The following is an 18,090-nucleotide window of genomic DNA, read 5'->3' on the forward strand; positions in this document are numbered from 1 at the left end:
GTCGGACACGACTGAGCGACTTCACTTTCACTTTTCACTTTCCTGCATTGGAGAAGGAAATGGCAACCCACTCCAGTGTTCTTGCCTGGAGGATCCCAGGGACGGGGGAGCCTGGTGGGCTGCCGTATATGGGGTCGCACAGAGTCGGACACAACTGAAGTGACTTAGCAGTAGCAGTACCCCCACCTTCCTGTCGTTTCCATTTGCATGAATTCCATTTTCTGTCCCCTTGCTTTCAGTCTGCATATGTCTTTTGCCCTGAACTGAGTCTCTTGTAAGCAGCGTAATGAAGGGTCTCATTTGTTTTTTTGGTATCCAGTAAGTCTCTCTATGTCTTTTGATCAGAGGATTTAGTCCACTGACATTTAAAGTTTTTATTGGCAGGTATGTACTTATTGCTATTTTATTCCTTGCTTTCTAGTGTGTTTGTAGTTCTTACTTGTTCCTTTCTTCTTCCTTTTGCTTTTCCAATGTGGCTTGATAATTTTCTTTAATAGTATGCTTGAGGTCTTTTCTATTTGGTTTTTGTGTATACACAACCTACAATAAGTATGCTTTTGAGTTGTGGTTACCATGGAATTTATATATGTTGATCCATAATTATATCTAGTTGCTTTAAAAAGAAGTCATTCAAGTTCAAATACATTCTAAAAGATCTACTTATTTACTCCCCTTCTCCGGATTTTGTGTTTTTGATGTCATATTTTACATCTTCATGCTTGCCCCTTTACTGTTTATTGTAGTGATAGCTTACAGTGAACGTAAGATTCATGATCTCTGAAGAAGATTTAGCTTCGGGACCAGGGACCAGGCATGATCACTCAAGAGCTTTTGCATAGCAGAGTATTATTAAAGTGAAAAAGGGACAGAGAAATCTTTTGACATAGACATCAGAAGGGGAATAGAAAGTGCCCCCATCCCTATTCTTAGCAAGGGAATTATATATTTTTTAATTGGTTATTGCAATAAATCAAATAATGTCTCAAGGTTGTAAAGATCTTACTAGACCCACTCCCATAATATACATTTTAAGATAACAGGATTAGTCAGAAGGTTTTCAGGAAGGAGAAACATGTCCTCAAGCAGGATACGTTATTGTTATATAATCCTTACTAAGGAATGTAGGAAAAAAAGTTTGTCCTTTCCTTCTCCTTGAGAGCCCCAGACCCCTTTCTCCTCCTTGGGGACCCTGGACTTTTTAATCAACCTGCCTAGGAATTGACTGTCTCAGCAGTTATAGTTGCTTTTATAGTTTTTGTTTGTTTTTTATTCTATGTTTTGAATTATTTAAGTGATCATCAATGCTTACTATATAGTTTGCCTTTCCTATTGGGATTTTCCTTTCCCTATAGATTCTTTCTTTTCCATTTAGAGAAGATGCTCAACATTTCTTTCAGAATGGTTTAGTGTAACTGAATTCTTTTAGTGTTGCTTGTCTGAGAAATTTTTTCTCTCTACTTCTGTTCTAAATTATAATATTGTTGGGTAGAGTATCCTAGGTTTCAGGTCTTCCCGTTTTCATGAATTTGAGTATATTATGCCACTTCCTTCTGGTCTGCAAAGCTTTTGCAGAGAAATCAGCTGATAGCTTTAAGGGGGTTCCCTTGTACATGACTCTGTTTTTCTCTTGCTGCCTTTAGGATTCTCTCTTTAACTTTTGCCATTAAAAATATTTATTTATTTATGGCTGTGTTGGTTATTTGTTGCTGCAAGGACTTTCTCTAGTTGCAGCAAGTGGGGGCTAGTAGTTGTGATGCAAAGGCTTCTCACTGTGATGACTTCTCGTTGCAGAGCGCGGGCTCTAGGGTGGGTAGGCTTCAGTAGCTGTGGTGGACAGGCTTAGTTGCTCCACTACATGTAGAACCTTCCCAGACTAGGGATCCAACCCATGTCCCCTGTGTTGCAAGGTGGATTTTTAACCACTGGACCACCAGGGAAGTCCTAATTTTTGCCATTTTAGCTACAATATGTATTGGTGTGGGAATGTTTTGATTCATTTTGTTTGGGACCCTCTGTGCTTTCTGTACCTGGATATGTTTCCTCCTTTAGGCTTAGGAAGTTTTTAGCCATAATTTCTTCAAATACATTTTCTTTTTGTAAAAATTATTTATTTGACCGTGCTGGATCTTTGTTAATGCATGGGCTTTCACTAGTTGCTGCGAGTGGGGGCCATTCTTCATTGTGGTATTCGGGCTTCTTATTGTGGTGGCTTCTCTTTTTGTGGAGCATGGGCTGTAGGCACACAGGCTTTAGTGGTTGTGGGGCATGGGTTCAGTAGTTGTGGCTCATGGGCTCAGGTGATACATGCATGTGGGATCTTCCTGGAGCAGGGATTGAACTCATGTCCTCTGCATTGGCAGGCGGAATCCCAATCACTGGACCACCAGGGAAGTTCCTTCAAATACATTTTCAATCCCCTTCTCTCTCTTCTCCTTCTGGAATCCCTATTATGCATACATTGGCACCTTTATATCATACCCACAGATCTCATATTTTGCTTTATTTATTTATTTTTTTGTTTTTCATTTGTCTCTCTGCTGTTCAGATTTGGTGATTTCCATTCTTCTATCTTCCAGATCTCTTATGTATTCTTCTTTTTTATTTTGTTGGCTATTCATTGCCTCTAGAGTGCCTTTTATCTCAGAAATTGATTTATCTATTTTTGATTGGGCCTTCTTTGTAGTTCTGCTTTCTTGTTAAAATCATCTATGTTTATACTAATAATTCTTTCTTAATTCACTTAGCATTTTTATTACCAACTTAAAAAACATTTATTTATTTGGCTGCACCAAATAAATGGTCTTAGTCGTGGCACAGGGAATTGTCAATCTTCATCTCAACATGTGGCATCTTTAGTTGGGGCATGAGAACTCTTAGTTGCAGCATGTGGGGTCTAGCTCCTTGATCAGGAATTGAACCCAGGCCCCCTGCATGGGGCACGAAGAGTCTTAGCCACTGGGCCACCAAGGAAGTCCCTATTACCAACTTTTTGAACTCAGTGTCTGGTAGACTGATTATCTGTTTCATTATTTGTTCAGGGGTTTTCTTTTGTTCTTTCAGCTGGGAGTAAGTTTCTTTCAATTTTACTTAACTTTCTCTGTCTATGAATTTAGGTGAAACACAGTTGTCTGCTGTTGTCTTGAAGGGGTGATGTTTTTATGTGGAAGTGTCCCTTCGTAGACTGTGTGTGCCCAGTGTCTTTGCTGTGAGGGCTGGATTTGATGTAGATGCCAGCCAAGTCTTTCCTCATGGTGTGCTGGCCACTATCACCTTGATGGAAGGTGTGGCTGCTGTTAGAGGAGCTACAGACTGTGCAGGGTAGGAGCTGGGACTTCCTCTCTGCTCCCTCTGTGTGGCCACCCCCTCAAGGGTGGAGTTTGCTCCCACGTTGCTAGGAAACCCTGAGGTCGAGTTCAAGCTAATTCTGTTCCTTTTAAGTCTGTGTTTTTCTTCTCCCTACACTGGGGCTTTTGCCCCGAAGGAGGGGAGTGCTGGAGTAAATGGGGCTTGTGTGCTCACACAGGGCTGTTGCGCTGCCGGTGTAGGTTCTGGGGCTCTGCTCACACATAGCCCAAGACTGAGTCTTTTCCCCTGCTTGGTTGTCCCACTTCTGGTGCTGTATTGTGGTGCGGAATGGGAGTGGGGATGGTGGTGTTGGTTGCAAGGGTTTAAGTGACTGTACTGCCACCAGAGGCCCAGGCTGTCTCTGTGGTGCTGTTTGAGTAAGTGCTGTTTGAGTAAGTGCCAACCATGGCCACTGTCCCCACATTTGGACCCCACCCCACACCCCTCTGCTGCCTCTGCCTTGCTAGACTGAGTCTTTTCTCAGGACCCAGCTGCCCTCCATTCTGTGCTAAGCTGTGGCATCACGTGAGTGGGGTTTAAGTTTAAGGCAGTAAGGCAGCAGTCATTAGGCAGACGTCTCTCTAACCTGTCATTAAGCTAGCACTGGCACATTCCTCGTGTGTGGCATCTAGGTTTCTCCTGCCTATCTGTCCCAGTGGTTCTCCCAGCAGCCAAGGGGGCTTGTCTCCTCCATGTAGGACCCCAGAACTGGGATGGCCAGTCTATGGCTCACTCCTCAAGGTGAGGTTTTACTGTGCAGTCTTTCTTCTCCTCTTAGACCCCTTCCAGGGGCACAGGTCCTGACCCGATGCTTTTTTTCCTGTCAGACTTGGTTACATGGGGATCCTTCTTGCAGCCTTGGTTGTCCAGGAGTTCTGCCAGTCCCAGATTTATCTTTTTTAGATTATTTTCCCATATGGACCATTACAGAGTATTGAGTAGAGTTCTCTGTGCTATACAGTGGGTCCTCATTAGTTATCTACTGAGAAGTTTGACTTTAAATCAAGTCTAGCTTTGTGCTTACTGTGTGGGTGTGTGTATTCTGATTTCTAAACTGAGACATTTATATGACAGTGTAATCACAGTGATTATGATTACAATAGTCACAGTGAGCAAAACATTCTGATTCTGCCCACTTTTTACCCAGGATCAAGGAAATACATTTTAAAGGGACAAAAGGGTTCAAATGAAGATGCTTATTGTGTTCAGTGTACCATTTACACTTTTCCCTGTCCTTTGCCCATGTTTTTCTATTAAACTACTTTTCTTTTTATTGATTTGTAAGAACTGTAGCTATTATATGCTGTGGTAATTACTGGTAAGGAACATCATGTCTTTTTCAACTTAATTTTAGTGGCTTATAAAATATGTGTATGTATACACTCATACTAATGGATAGAGAAAATAAAACAAATATGGTTAAACATTAAATCAGCGGGTCTGAGTAAAAATATTATACTCATAACTTTTTGGTCAATCTTTTTTAATTAATTACTTTTATTGCCGGTTCCCCTGGGTCTTAGTTGCTGTGCTCGGGCCTCCTCTGGTTGCGACGAGCAGGAGCTGCTCTTTGTCGCATTGGTGCGCCGGTTTCCCGCTGCAGTGGCTCCTCTTGTGGAGCACAGGCTCTAGGCTCGGGCTTTAACAGTTGTGGTGCACGGGCTTAGTTGCCCTGGATATGTGGAATCTTCCTAGACCAGGGATCAAACCCATGTCCCCGGCACTGGCAGGCGGATTCCTATCTACTGCACCACCAGGGAAGTCCTGTAAGTCTTGAATTACTTCAAAATCAAAAGTTTGGGTTTTTTTTTAAACTTTGGAAACAGGAAGTTTTAACCCTTTGTGAAACCCTACTTGTTCACGATTTACCTTCTTTGGGTATGGATTTGTTCTCATAGAGTTAATTAAAATTTCCATATGTTCACATTTATCATTATTTCCCTTAGTGATTGTAGTTTTCATGCTGTACTTAGAAATCTTTCCCACCCTAAGATTTTTAAAATTCTTTACTCATATATGTTCTTAATTATTTTCTTTAAATATTTTAATTTTGATTCATCTGGAAGGGTGAGAGAAGAAACCAGTTAGGTCAACAATTTTTATTGAATACTTTTTTGGGGCAATGAATTAGAAATGCCCTCTTTATTATGTTATACATTTCCATCTTATTTTGTGTATTTCTGTCCTTTGCAGTCTCGTTCCTATGCCACCACCACTGTTTTAAAATTATTATAGCTCTACAATTCCTTTTTGTGTGTGGTAAGGCAAGTCCTCCTTTATTATTTTTATTTTAAAGAATTTACCTGGCTGTTCTCCCACGTTCATTCAAATTGAACAATCTTTGTTTCAAGGTATTTTCTAATTTCTTCTTTGATTTAATTATTGACTCACTGGTGTTTTAGAGGCATGTCGTGTAGTCTCCATATGTTCTTTTTTCCCCATTTTCTCTTGAACAGTCTTAGTACAATATAAAAGGAAAATCATGGTGATTTTGGTGGAAATTAATAGATTGATTTAGGGAAAAATAGACCCTATTTTGGTTTATTTCTTTGTGTCTCTAGAGCAACAGTTTATATAGCTTTCTCTATATAGTTATTGCATGCCCCCCTTCTTAAGTTTATTCCTAGGTGTTTTATATCACATCTCTATTGTGAGCAGTATTTTTTTTCAGTGTATTTTCTGTTTGTATTATATCAATATATTGATTTTTGTGTGTATTTACTTTGTACTAAGCAAGCTTCCTAGGTATAGTGGATTCTCTTTAATTTTGTAGGCCCAGAGACACATCATCTGCAAACAGTGATAAATTTGTCTCCTACTTTTCAATATTATGCCTATTTCTTTTTCTATTTTTTTGTAATATCAAAAATCATATTCCAGAACAATCCCTCTGTCTTCCATGAGACACTGTGCTATCTTGTTTTAGTTATATGTCTTATAAACAATATAAGGCTCAGTGCTTATACTTTCCAACACATTTGGGAGGCTTTCCTTTAACCCATTTACCAAGAAGAATGTTTCTTTTTATACCCCTCACTTTATATACTGGTTTGATATTTTTTCCACTCCGCTTTTTCCCCGTAGTGGTTTAGAAGTTGTTGTATCTCAGGGTCATTCTCCTGTTGGTCACCTGATAGTTTCCACACATGTATTTAAATTTAACACCCAGGGTTAATCAATGTCTACAGCTTCCTCAGAAGAACAAGAACCTTCCTTCCTTTTGACTTGCCCTACTTCCATCCACCAGACTCATTTTGTTGAAAACATCTAGGAGTTCAGCTCACTGAACCCTTTTATTATATTCCAAGAGTTTTTGTTGACTCTCTTGGGCTTTCCATGTCTATGCCCATATGAGCTATGATTAGTGATGATTTTGCCTCTTTCGTTTTCATGATTTTTACTTTTTCCATTATTCTGGGTACTGTCCCTGAAAGCAGCCTGGAATTGTGGCTCTGCTTTTTCTTGTTGCTGACCTTCTTGGACGTGCTCCCCACACTTCATGATGAAGCATCTTGCTAACATGGCATATCATCTGTGGAGGAGAGAGTGATTGCTTTCTGTTTCACTGTGGCATTTTATTTCAGGAACGAATGCTAAACTTCATAAAACGTGTTTTCTGCAGCTATCAAGATGATTGTATACTCTTCAGCATGCTAAGTTGGTTCTGTGAACAGATTCCTCATGTCCATTTACCCTGCCTGCTAGGATCAGCTCTCCCTGGTCATAGTTGCCTTGGTTTCATTCATCTGTTGTATTCAGATTTATAATATCCTTTTTTAGGATATGTTTAATTTCTTTCTTCATCCAACAGACCACCCTGTACTGGCCCCTGGACCAGACACAGGATGGTGGTGGTGCACAGCCCAGGAAAGGTGCGGCCAGGGAACAGCAGTCCTGTGAGACGCCATACACGCAGTCTTTGCATTGTGTTTTGTTTTCCTCCAGTGACACTGGGCTGCATTTAAGGTGTGTTGAGAAAGGCACTCTCCTTGTCAAATTATAGAGTCACAACTATGCTTCACTTGAAAGTACAATCTATGTTCTAGAACATTTGAAATGACATAAATTATCTGCTCCTTGAATGCTAGAAAGAAGTTGCCTGTAAAACCACATAGACCTGTTCTCATTTGAAGGGGTAGTTCTTGAGCAGTATTTTATGTTATTTTGTCCATGGTTATTGGCTTATGATTTGTATTTTCTTAAGAATTATTCATTTCATCTAGAATTTAAATCCATAAAGAGAAAGTTATAAACAGTCTTCAGATCCTAGAAAGTGTGTTTTCCCTGAATCTGACTTTAATCTCTTCTACTTACACCACAAAATATTTGCATTTTCCTCCTCTTTCAGTTTTCCTTGGTAGGACTTAAAAGGTATTTATATATTTTGTTGTTTTTTAAGAAAAAGTGATTGATTTTATTTCTCAGGTCCATGATTTTTTTGCTTTCTAATGCATGACATCTCCTTTTTGCCTTTATTAATTCCATTTTAATTGTCTTCAGCTGAATGTGCAGTGATAAATAATTGATAATAATTTATTTTCATTCCCTCTTGTTTGATGTTAAAAGTATTTAGACTAAGACTATTTTGTGTGCAATTTTGGCCCACATCCCATGGACTTTGCAATATATGGTATTCTTATTTTTCTGCATTCCAATTGTAGATTTAATTCTGTTTTTATTTTAGCATTTTTGAAAGTTAATTTTTTTTCCTCTGATGGGGGTGTTTCACATTTTTTTATTGGGTTCTGGCTTTATTTCACTGTGGTAAGAGAATGTCCACATAGGATCTTTCTTTTGCCCTCCAATTTTCTCTCTCTTTTTCTCTGACTTTTCTTTAACTCTGGATTCCCAGAGTCCAGTCAACCATCTCTCTCAGGTAAGGGTCCTCACACTATCATTACTAGCTTAATTATCACTGGCTTGATTTTCCCCTTCATCTTCCATTTTCTCTCCCCACATAAGGCCCCTACTGAAATGTGTTTAGTAATGTCTTTAAAGATGTTTGTATCTTTGAAAAATGTGTAGCATGATATATGGGTATTTTAATTTACATAACTGATGTTGTCCTACATTCCCCTCCTGTATTTGTTTGTTGAGGAATCTCAATTTGTTAGAGAATCCACATTAGTTTTATTCTTTTGAGTCATTTCCCCCATTGCTCTATGTCAAATCTTTCTCTCTCCTCCATTTTGGGAGGAGCCCATAATTTTCAGTTACTTTCAGTTAGTAAATGCCTTGTCCTATTATAAGCCTCAATTTAAAAATCAGTTTGATTTAAACTTCACCAAGCCCACTCTACCTCCCTGGAATTTTGTTATGGTGGGGTCCAAATTAATTTTTCTCTGTCAATTTCCCTACTACCTACAACAGAGACCTCCTTTTCCATAGTCATGACACTTTCTGGAGCATGTGCCAAGTTTCCTCACTTGCAGGCATCTGGCTGGCTCTCCATTGCCCCAGTGGTCTATTTTTCTATTTCTATGCTAGTGCCATAGTTTGTATAATTATAGCTTTGAAATAGATCTAACTCTGGTTAGATATATCTCCAGTCCACAGCGTCTCCAGTTTGCTCTTTTTTTCTCAAACTTGTCATAGAATTCATGGCCTTTATCCTTTAATATTAGTTCTAGAATCAGATTGTCAAGGTCCTGAAAAAATCCTGGTAGCATTTTACTTGGAATTGCTTGAATGTTAGAGGTCAATGCAAGAACTGACATTGTCACAATATTTTGACTGTTTTACTCTCTAATGAATAAAGATAAAAGATATTTATAAAATGTGTTTGGAGAACAAAGAATAACACAGTCAATACCCATACCTTCACCACCAAGCCTACAAAATAGTGCATCACCAGAAACTTTGAGGCTCTCATGTGATGATTTCTGAATATCAAACTGTGAAGGCTCTGATGCTGCTTTTGGTTTTTTCTGCTGGCTGGCATTTGCTCTTGGTGCCTCAACTTCCCTGTGTGCGCAGTGATGTTTTAAAAGTGATGACATGCTCTTTAGAGTGTTCTTCGTGGGAGTTCGCTGAAGCATGGCTTGAAAAGTGAGGTCCTTCAGACGGAATCTATATTTGCTTCTGCCAGGTACCAGGGCATAAAGCCAACCAAGAACTGCTTTAAATGATGTTCTTGGCTCAATTTTTTTTAATCACCCAGACAGTGTGAATTTGAATTACAAGTTCACATGAGGGCAGGTGTTCCTAGTTTATCCTCACGCAGAAGGTGTGGTCCTTTTTGGCAGGAATAACTTTTTGCAGGAGGTTTCCTCTTGGGCTCCCCATCTTGAGCAGGCTCTGGGTTTTGCATTTCGTCTTTTGCACCCATGAATAAGGCTGTGAAAACCAAAACTCAGTTTCACTGGGTTTGGCCCATGGCCTCGGAGCAAAAAGTCATCTTCTGGGCTTAGCTGTCAGCTCTCTGGGTTTCAGCCCTCCCTTGGGTTTTGCAATCTGAGGAGTCTATTTTCTTGCCAGCTCACCCATGCATTTAAAATTATAATTAAAAAAAACTCACATGTTATCTTAAGTAAGGTGGGATAGGGGATCTAACCTTCCATGCTGCAGGAAGCCAGATGCTGAGAATTAACAGTTTTACATTGTTTTAAATTGCCTCACCTAAGAACAATAGTATATCTGTACATTAATGTAGGTCTTCCTTTATCTTATTAAGTATGATTTTGTTATTTGTCCTTATGTATCTTATGCACTCTTCATTAGATTATATCTTATAAATCTTGGTTTGCTGCTGCTGCTGCTGCTAAGTCGCTTCAGTTGTGTCTGACTCTGTGCGACCCCATAGATGGTAGCCCACCAGGCTCCCCCGTCCCTGGGATTCTCCAGGCAAGAATTCTGGAGTGGGTTGCCATTTCCTTCTCCAAATCTTGGTTTACATTACATTAAAATATATATGTATACATATAGGGAGGGAGGGAGAGCATGGGCTATTTTTCTGATTTATAAAACTTTTCAACAATACTAAAAAGTATAGGATAGTTTGAAAAATCATAAACCCATCAGCAGCAGAAATAAAAGCTGTTACCTTTTGATGTTTGCTGTTGTAAACATTATTCTTACATTTGCCTCTGCTTTGCATGAAAAGAGGGAACAGATTTATTTGCATTTCAAATAGTTCATTATGCCAGCCGGATGGTAGGAAAGGAGAAAGTCAAGGGTAACACCTTGGAGGCCCACCACAATTTAGAGAGAGGGCAGAGGAGGGGACCAGGGAGTTATGGTCAGAGGGTTAGCAGGGGAGTGAAGAAAGAGACCAGTGTGATCCTGAGCTCAGGCCCCAGAACAGTGCTTCCATGTCACAGGGCAGGCTCCTAGCTATGCCTCATTGTCAGGGACAGCACGGGCCTAATACAGCTCATGTTAAGGACATGGCCTGGGAAGGTGCAAATTTATTTGTCCAGGACCTACAAGAAGGCCCTCCTGCTGCCTCTCTTATGCCGCCCTTGCTCCCCTCCACAGAGTAACTCTGGCAATTCCCTGGTCTGCCAAATGGACAACTCTTGGATTCAGATGGGGGTGGTGACCTGGAGCTTTAGCTGCAACCGGCGCCACTTCCCGGCTGTCTACACCAGCACCTCCTACTTCACTGACTGGATGAGGAAGCAGATCGGTGACGTGAAGTTCGTCAGCAGGGCCGGGCCTGCCTGCCTTAGCCCAGTCCTCCTCACTAGCTCCATCCTGCTGATCTCCTTGGGCTGCCTGTGGCTCCTGTGAATGATGTTTCCTGGGCGTCCCTCCCTGATGCAGCTGTTTCCTCTCCTCTGTCTGTCCTGAGGAGAAGCGGAGACTGGAGGAACACAGGACATCAGGGCAAGTCCATGGGGGAGGGTTCCAGAGCCATTGTTTTTTCAATTGTTCAATGAAGATGCTCTTGAACTTTGTGTCACCGAAGTCATCATCTTTTTTCTAGACTCTGGCCAGAGCCTCCCCACCCCCAAGAGGCCTGCTGTCTTCTCAAGGGGAGCCTCCCTGATAGCCTTCCTTGTACTTGTACTCATCCTGTTCCCCTCTCTGGGCTGCAGTTGCCTCTTCTACCAATATGAAGCTGGGCTCTGTGATCCCCACTCCCTGCTTAGTAACCCAGCACTCCAGCAGTCCCCAGGTCCCCATGGCCATGCCCTGGGTCTCTGACCACAGGTTCCCCTCGTTTCCTTACCATGAGGGTTGTCTTCTTCCCAGGAAACTCAAAATGACCAGACCTGCACTTGTGGATTCAGTTCCAGAACTTGTGGGCCTCTCTCAAGCCCTCATATCACCCTAAGAATCTACAGAGCTTGACCAGTTCCTCCTCCCTCCCCAGCAGGAATGAGTGAGGATGGGGGGCAGGGAGGGGCAAGGCAGAGCGCCTGCTTAGGTGACTGTGGGGGGTGACTGCACCCTAAACTCCGGAGCTGCCTTAGTGACATCTGTCATACTCTGAAGAGGAAGACTAGGCCCCAGTTAGCCAGACTGAGAGGGCAGAGCCCTACTACCTCTGTGGGAGGTAGCATGGGAGCCCATCAGGCCTGGTGGGCCTCAGGTTCACAGTGGCCCCTATCTTTGCCCTCGGGCTCCACAGCATAGCAGGTGTGGTTTGCTGGAGACTGAAGTACTGAATGGCCAGCCCTATTGTTTGTCCCAAGAGAGCAGGCCTTGGCAAAAGTTAAATTGTTCTAGTCTGATTTAACTTCCACCTTTTATTGGGCTAGAATTTTCCAACAGCTTTGAATCAAAATTCATAGGATGTCCCCAGACTACCTTTTAACTGTATTATCCATCTGTGTCACTGAGCCATCAAAATGTTCCCCGACTTCCAGTGTACCGAGAAGAGCCCATTGGTTACCATCACTCTTTTACTGTCTATGGAAACCTCACCTGTGCTATCTAAGAGGATGGATCTGTAAGGGAAGGGCATTTGCTGAATGGAAGTTGAGGGTGGGAGGGTGGGGAACAATGCTTAAAACTATGCACTCTTGAAAAATCGTTATTGAAAACATTTCAATCTGCTTAATTTCAGTACCCTGGGGCAAGGCCCCACTGTAGTTACCAGACTGGGGGGCAGATGGGACCGCTTGGAAATCCCGGATGCCAGCCCCAGGGGTTGGGCCTCCATCTCACCAGGTAGGGATGGGAGTGGGATGCCAGAGGAGGTGCAGAAACTGGACGAGGTGAGGTTAAGGGACTCCAGGAAACTGCTGGGCCAGACCGCCTGGGAGTGACGTGCTCCCAGGAGGGCAGAGGCGTGGCCAGAAGCCAGGCAGTCCACCTGCAAGCCAGAGGGTGACTGGGACATCAGAAGCACCATGGCAGGAGGCCACTGGGGGGCGCCCGCGAGGCCGCGGATGCCCGCGCCCACCACACCACAGAGAGCCGTCACCGGCCGCCAATGGGGGGCGCCTTCGTGGGGCGGGTCCTGGGAGCGCTGTAGCGAGAAGAGCACCACGGCGCAGTCGCTGTTTCCCGCAGATGGAGTTTTGGTGTGAGCCGCCGGCCGGCAGGCGCGGCCCCCCACGCCCTGGGACGTCTACCCTGGCCCTGGCCCTTGCCTCCGCCGGGCTCCTGCTGCTGCTGCTGCTGCCGCTGGGTAAGGCCCGCCCCCGCCCATCCCCCGACCCCCCTCAGATCTGGCCTCCACTTCTGATTCTCTGCCTCCTTCCACAGGTTGCTTGGGCGCTGGCGACACCCTGGGGGCACTGTCCACGGATGTCCCTGCAGACCTTGATGCTCCATGTGCCCCCAGTGCCACCTGTCCCTCGGGCAGACGTCGCTTCCCTCGGCAGGTCACCGGTGGTAGCCCGCCGCCCAGTATCTCGCAGTACGCTACTTCTAAAGCCTCCCACAACGAGTTCCTTCCCCGTGAGTACTGTGGCCTCCATGCGGGAGGAGGCGCCCAAGCAGCCTCGAGGACCTTAAGGGACAGAGGAAGAAGGGGCAGGGAGAGAGAGGAGACCTTCCTTTCACTAGTGCTTACTGAGCACCTATTGGTTGAACCTCCCATGCTGCTGAGGTAGGAGGCAAGGAAGGTCGGGGGAGCCTGGGGCGTGCTGTACATCCTGCCTTCCTGAATGGCCGGTGGGGACAGCATCTTTCCATCGGGCCCAGGCCCTGATCCAAGCTCCCAGCCAAGGCCTCTGGGGGTATCCAGCACCGCTTTCAGGGAGCCTTCCCTTGTGTGTTTGGGGGCACATCCATAAGTGTTCTCTCTAGCAGTGCCTTCCAAGCTGGTTCAAGTAAGACCCACATAAGGAATACTTCTCATCCTGGAACTCATTGCTCAGAATTTACGTGTCATGGGAAGTCTCACACTGAGGACCCCGCAGCAGTCCGCGGTGCATGCTGCCGTTCCCTCTCTTGTGTTAGCCTTTACAGCTGCTGGTGATGGCCTACTTACATTGATCTCACAATCTACTAGTCCATTTGGAACACCTAGGAGTGGGTCTGCTGTGGTGTTGGATACGTGCCTCTTCAGTTGAAAGAATTTTTCCATAAAAGCTTTTCCAAAGTGGCTGTACCCGTTGAGCTTCCCTCGAGCAGTGAGTGAGCAGTCTGGGGCTGTGATCCTCACCAACTCCTAGCATCAGGGACATTTAGTTTTGCCTGGCAGGTGACGGTGAGCAGAACGTCACTGTGATTTAAGTCCATGCTCCCCTGAGGACTAATGGGGCTGAAGAGCTGCATTCATTGCTGTTGGGGTTTTATCCTCAGATGTGTGCGCGTTCATGCACAGTGCTCATTTTTCTCTTAGGTCATCTGCTTTTCTCTCACTGAATCACAGGAGGAGGGTCCTAGACAAGGAGGAAAGGGTCTTTTTGGTTGAAGTAGGGGAACCAGATGGAAACACAGATGAATTGTGAAGGGCCTACCCTAGCCAGAGCTGAGGCCTGCTTGACCAGGACAAAGGAGCCAGTGATGCCCAGACTGGTCAGCCCTGGGACCTGACGTGAGGGATGCCTGGGGGATGCTGAGGCCCTTCTAAGGCTGGAGACCCCAATCCTCATGTGAACAACACCATTATTTGATGACCAATGAAGAAGGAGAATCGTTGGATGGGTGCAGGCCAGCTAGAGTGGTGGGAGCTCAGGCTGAGGAGAGGGAGAGGGAGAGCTGTGAGATGCAGCTGGAAAGGTCCACTCCTTATCAAGCTCCTTGTACTTCCCTCCTCAGCCTGCGGCTTCTCCTATGAACGGGACCCCACCCTCAGGGATCCGGAGTCCATGGCTCGGCGGTGGCCGTGGATGGTCAGTGTGCGGGCCAATGGCACACACATCTGTGCAGGAACCCTCATTGCCTCCGAGTGGGTGCTGACTGCAGCCCACTGCACGACCGAGTGAGTCGGGGCCTAGACAGATGGGTGGAAAGTCATGTGGAGCCACCGGGGCTTCAGTCATTCTGCCGGCTGGCCCCTCAGTGGCTGAACCCCGTAATCCCAGCCTCACCCCAGCTCCTAGCAGGGTGGAGCTGAGTCCCGTAGATTCCTTCCTAGGAACTGGAGGCTTGCTCCCCTCATCTGATCCCCTAGTCCTGTGCAGTCATTCCACAGATAGGAAACGAAGCCTTGCAAAGCACTGTCTAGGTCTTCCTCCTGTGCACAGAAAGAAGATTCTAATTCTTCTGTTCCATACCCTTCGTTTCACTTATTCCTTCCTTCCTTCAACCAGTAGCCTTGACAGTCTTTGAAGCCAGGCCCTGGCCTGGGCACTGGTAGCAGAAGAGGGCTGCCCCACTCCTGTCAGGTTGCTGGGGAAGACAGACAAGAATATAGATGCTCACAGTCTGGTCAGTGTGGGGACAAGAGAGCAGGCGTGCCTGTGGTCTGGAGCCAGGGGGCGACCCGAGGGTCACATCTGGCCATGAGGGCTGGCCAGAGGAGAAGTGATTTCCACGCCTAAAGGACACACTGAGAAAGAAAGCTAGAGGGAGGGTTGGATGGTTGCACAAGGCCTCTGTCACTCCTGGGACCCAGCATGGGTTACTGGACAGAGTCTAAAGTTTGGAACCTGAGAAAACTGGGTCCACATCCCACCCCCACCACTTGCTAGCTGTGTAGCCTTGAGTCAGTCACTTGAGTCAGTTTCCCTCTCCGTAAACTGAAGGGTTGTTGTCAGGACTGACCACACGGTGTCTGTGTGTGCAGGGCCCCATTCACACCTGCCCTGAGAAGTGGGCTCGGGGACTCGAAGCAGGTGGGTGGCTTGCCTGGATTTGCCCAGAGTACAACAGTGCGGTGGAGTTTAGGGGGGTGCAGGCTGGTGTGGGGTTCCTGGGACTAATGGAGGACTCCCCTTGCCCTTCCCCTAGGAGTGACGTTACCTATTCAGTACGGGCGGGGAGTCCGTGGATTGACCGGATAACGAAGACTTCCATCGACATCCTGGCAAAAGAGGTCATCGTGCACAGCCGTTATCGAGCCAGTCGGTACTGGTCCTGGGTTGGCCGGGCCAACGACATTGCCCTCCTCAACCTGGATCGGCCACTGCAGTACAGCAAGTATGTCTGGCCCATCTGCCTGCCTGGCTTGGACTATTCGGTGAAGGACTACTCGCTCTGCACTGTGACAGGCTGGGGACTCCCCAGGGTTGATGGTGAGTTGGAACCTTCCTACCCCCAGCAGGGTGGATGGTGCGGGATAGAACCTGGGTGCAGGCCAGGGTCTACCGTGGACAGGCATTTCTGAGACGCCTTCCCCAGGGAGCCCACCACCCCTCTCCTGTCAGACTCTTATCTCTTTTTCCCTTTGAGGGTTTCAGCAGTGAATGTATCTAGGGGACCCAGATTGCCCTCGAAACCCTCAGGCCCAGGTCAGGGTATGTAAACAGGCCATCCTTGAAGGCATAGTGGGCACAGAGTGATATCTTGCTATCTGCACACAATCCTACGGCATCATGTTTTGAAGCAGAACAGGCAAGGCGAGAGGACAAGGGGTCTGTGTCTGTAATAGGGTCCCCAGAAGACCCATGCATCTGGCTAAGGGCAGTCTGCACCCGGAAGCTGGGAGTCACCGAGGGTTCCCCATGTCTCCCCCTACCCCAGCAGTGGCCCTCAATCCCTTATCATCCCAGTTTAGGAGCCCAATGAGCAGGAGTGTTGTCCCAGGGCCATCCAAGGGCCCCTTTCCTTAGCCCAGAAATGTCCATCCTCTTCAGGGAACCCCTGTCCCTTTCCCACAAGAGAAGTGTTCTTCCCTGTGGTCTCATAGAGCCAGCATGCCTGAAAGCACCCAGGATCTCCAGCCCAGGTGGGGTGGCTTTTTGTCATCCCTGCCATGGCCTGTCTGGTGAATAGTTGGGAACGGTTGGAAGTCACCTGTCCCCCGGAAGCTCAGACTTAGGGACAGACACACACTTGTGAGACTGGGGAGGGGAGTGAGGAGCTCCTGGAACCACAGAGGCGAGTCTGGGGAAGCTCAGGGGAGGAAGAGGCCTTTGAGGAAAGCTTGAAGAAAAGGCAGGATTTGGACCTCAGATAGACTTGGTAGGCTTCGGGGATAGACGGAATGCAAAAGTCAAAATGCCGAGATCAGAATAGACTTGATGGATTGGACTCTGCCAGATGTGAGATCAGGCCCAGCAAAGCCAGATTTTGGGTAAACTGCTCCAGGGTCTCTATATTGAGGGGCTTTTGGGAAGCGTCTGGAGTGGTAGGTGGGCTAATCCTGGAGAGATCTCCAGGGCTGCTGTGTGGCAAGGAACAAAGGGAGGATGGGCATGAGGCCAGTGGCTGCAGGCACGAGCTAAACAGCCAAGCCTGAATGGGGGCCCCTGTCCCACAGGTCAGTGGCCCCAATTTCGAACCATCCAGGAGAAGGAAGTCACCATCCTGAACAGCACAGAGTGTGACAGCCTCTACCGCAGGTTCTCCAAAATCCCCTCTCTGATTCAGATCATCAACTCCCAGATGATTTGTGCAAAGGACGTCGACAGGGAAAAATTCTGCTACGTGAGCATCTCTAGCCCTTGCTCATTTGCCTCCAAGGGCACCTGGCCAGAATTGGGGTGAGGGGCACAGCAGAGGCAGGACATGTGGGGAGGAGAGAGGGGCCAGGGATGAGCAGGGGTAAGTGAGGAGGAAGATGAAGGAGGGGAAATTTGACAGGGAATGGAGATTGGGGGGAATGAGATGAGAGTTGGGGAGAGAGAGATGGGGAGTGGGGATGGAGGTTGCAGATGGAGGAGGATGGGAAGGGTGGGAAGATGGAAGGTGGATGTTAAAGAGATGGGGGATGGAGAGAGATGGAAGGTGGAGCCTTTTAAGGAAGGTCTCCTGGGTCAGGACTTCGAAGGTACCTCTCAGCTATAAGACACTTGGAGGCTGCACAGAAGGTTTGGTGAGGGCACCCTGCTTGTTCCTGAGCTGGATCAAGTCTCCTTTGGACCACATGTGGCCTCCCTTTTGTTCTCCACCCCTCCCCGCAGGAGATAAGTGGGGAGCCCTTGGCCTGTCCTGTGCAGAACATATGGCACCTGGTGGGAGTGGTGAGCTGGGGCCCAGGCTGCAAGAAGAGCGAGGCTCCGCCTATCTACGTCCACATCTCCTCTTACCAACAGTGGATCTGGGACCGCATCAGCGGGCAGACTCTGCCAGCCCCATCCCGGGCCCTGCTCCTGGCACTCCTGATGCTCCTCAGCTTCCTTGCTGCCCTCTGATGCTCTGCTGTCCCTGGGTCTGCCCTCTCTTGTCCAGGCCCCTCCTCATCCTCTTGTCTAGAAGGCTGCAGGTGCAGTTCTCAGCCCTCACAGGCAGGGGAGAGAC

General features: G+C 46.5%; 2 protein-coding genes across 2 annotated transcripts in view; both read left to right on the plus strand.

Moving 5' to 3' along the window:
- Positions 1-11,076, plus strand: part of PRSS46 (protease, serine, 46) — a 21,482-nt gene extending 10,406 nt beyond the window's left edge. The window contains exon 5 of the mRNA XM_010862505.1: positions 10,822-11,076. Within this exon, the coding sequence (XP_010860807.1) occupies positions 10,822-11,076 (255 nt within the window). The remainder of the gene's footprint in view (positions 1-10,821) is intronic.
- Positions 11,077-12,479: 1,403 nt separating this feature from the next.
- Positions 12,480-18,016, plus strand: PRSS50 (protease, serine, 50). Its single transcript, XM_010862506.1, has 7 exons — positions 12,480-12,509; positions 12,808-12,925; positions 13,003-13,197; positions 14,506-14,668; positions 15,640-15,923; positions 17,111-17,277; positions 17,754-18,016. Exons 1-7 carry the CDS (start codon positions 12,480-12,482, stop codon positions 17,982-17,984), a joined length of 1,188 nt encoding a protein of 395 aa, XP_010860808.1. The 3' UTR covers positions 17,985-18,016.
- The last annotated feature ends 74 nt before the right edge of the window (positions 18,017-18,090 follow it).

The sequence above is a fragment of the Bison bison genome, unplaced genomic scaffold, assembly GCF_000754665.1.
Source record: "Bison bison bison isolate TAMUID 2011002044 unplaced genomic scaffold, Bison_UMD1.0 scf7180017864482, whole genome shotgun sequence".
Classification (NCBI taxonomy): domain Eukaryota; kingdom Metazoa; phylum Chordata; class Mammalia; order Artiodactyla; family Bovidae; genus Bison; species Bison bison.

Bases quoted from the DNA above. Each gene is read 5' to 3' on its own strand.
- PRSS50 (XM_010862506.1), top strand. From the start codon at position 12,480: ATGCCAGAGGAGGTGCAGAAACTGGACGAG. The intron at 12,926-13,002 runs GTAAGGCCCGCC...CTCCTTCCACAG, and splicing joins GCTGCTGCTGCTGCCGCTGG to GTTGCTTGGGCGCTGGCGAC. The intron at 17,278-17,753 runs GTGAGCATCTCT...CCCTCCCCGCAG, and splicing joins ACAGGGAAAAATTCTGCTAC to GAGATAAGTGGGGAGCCCTT.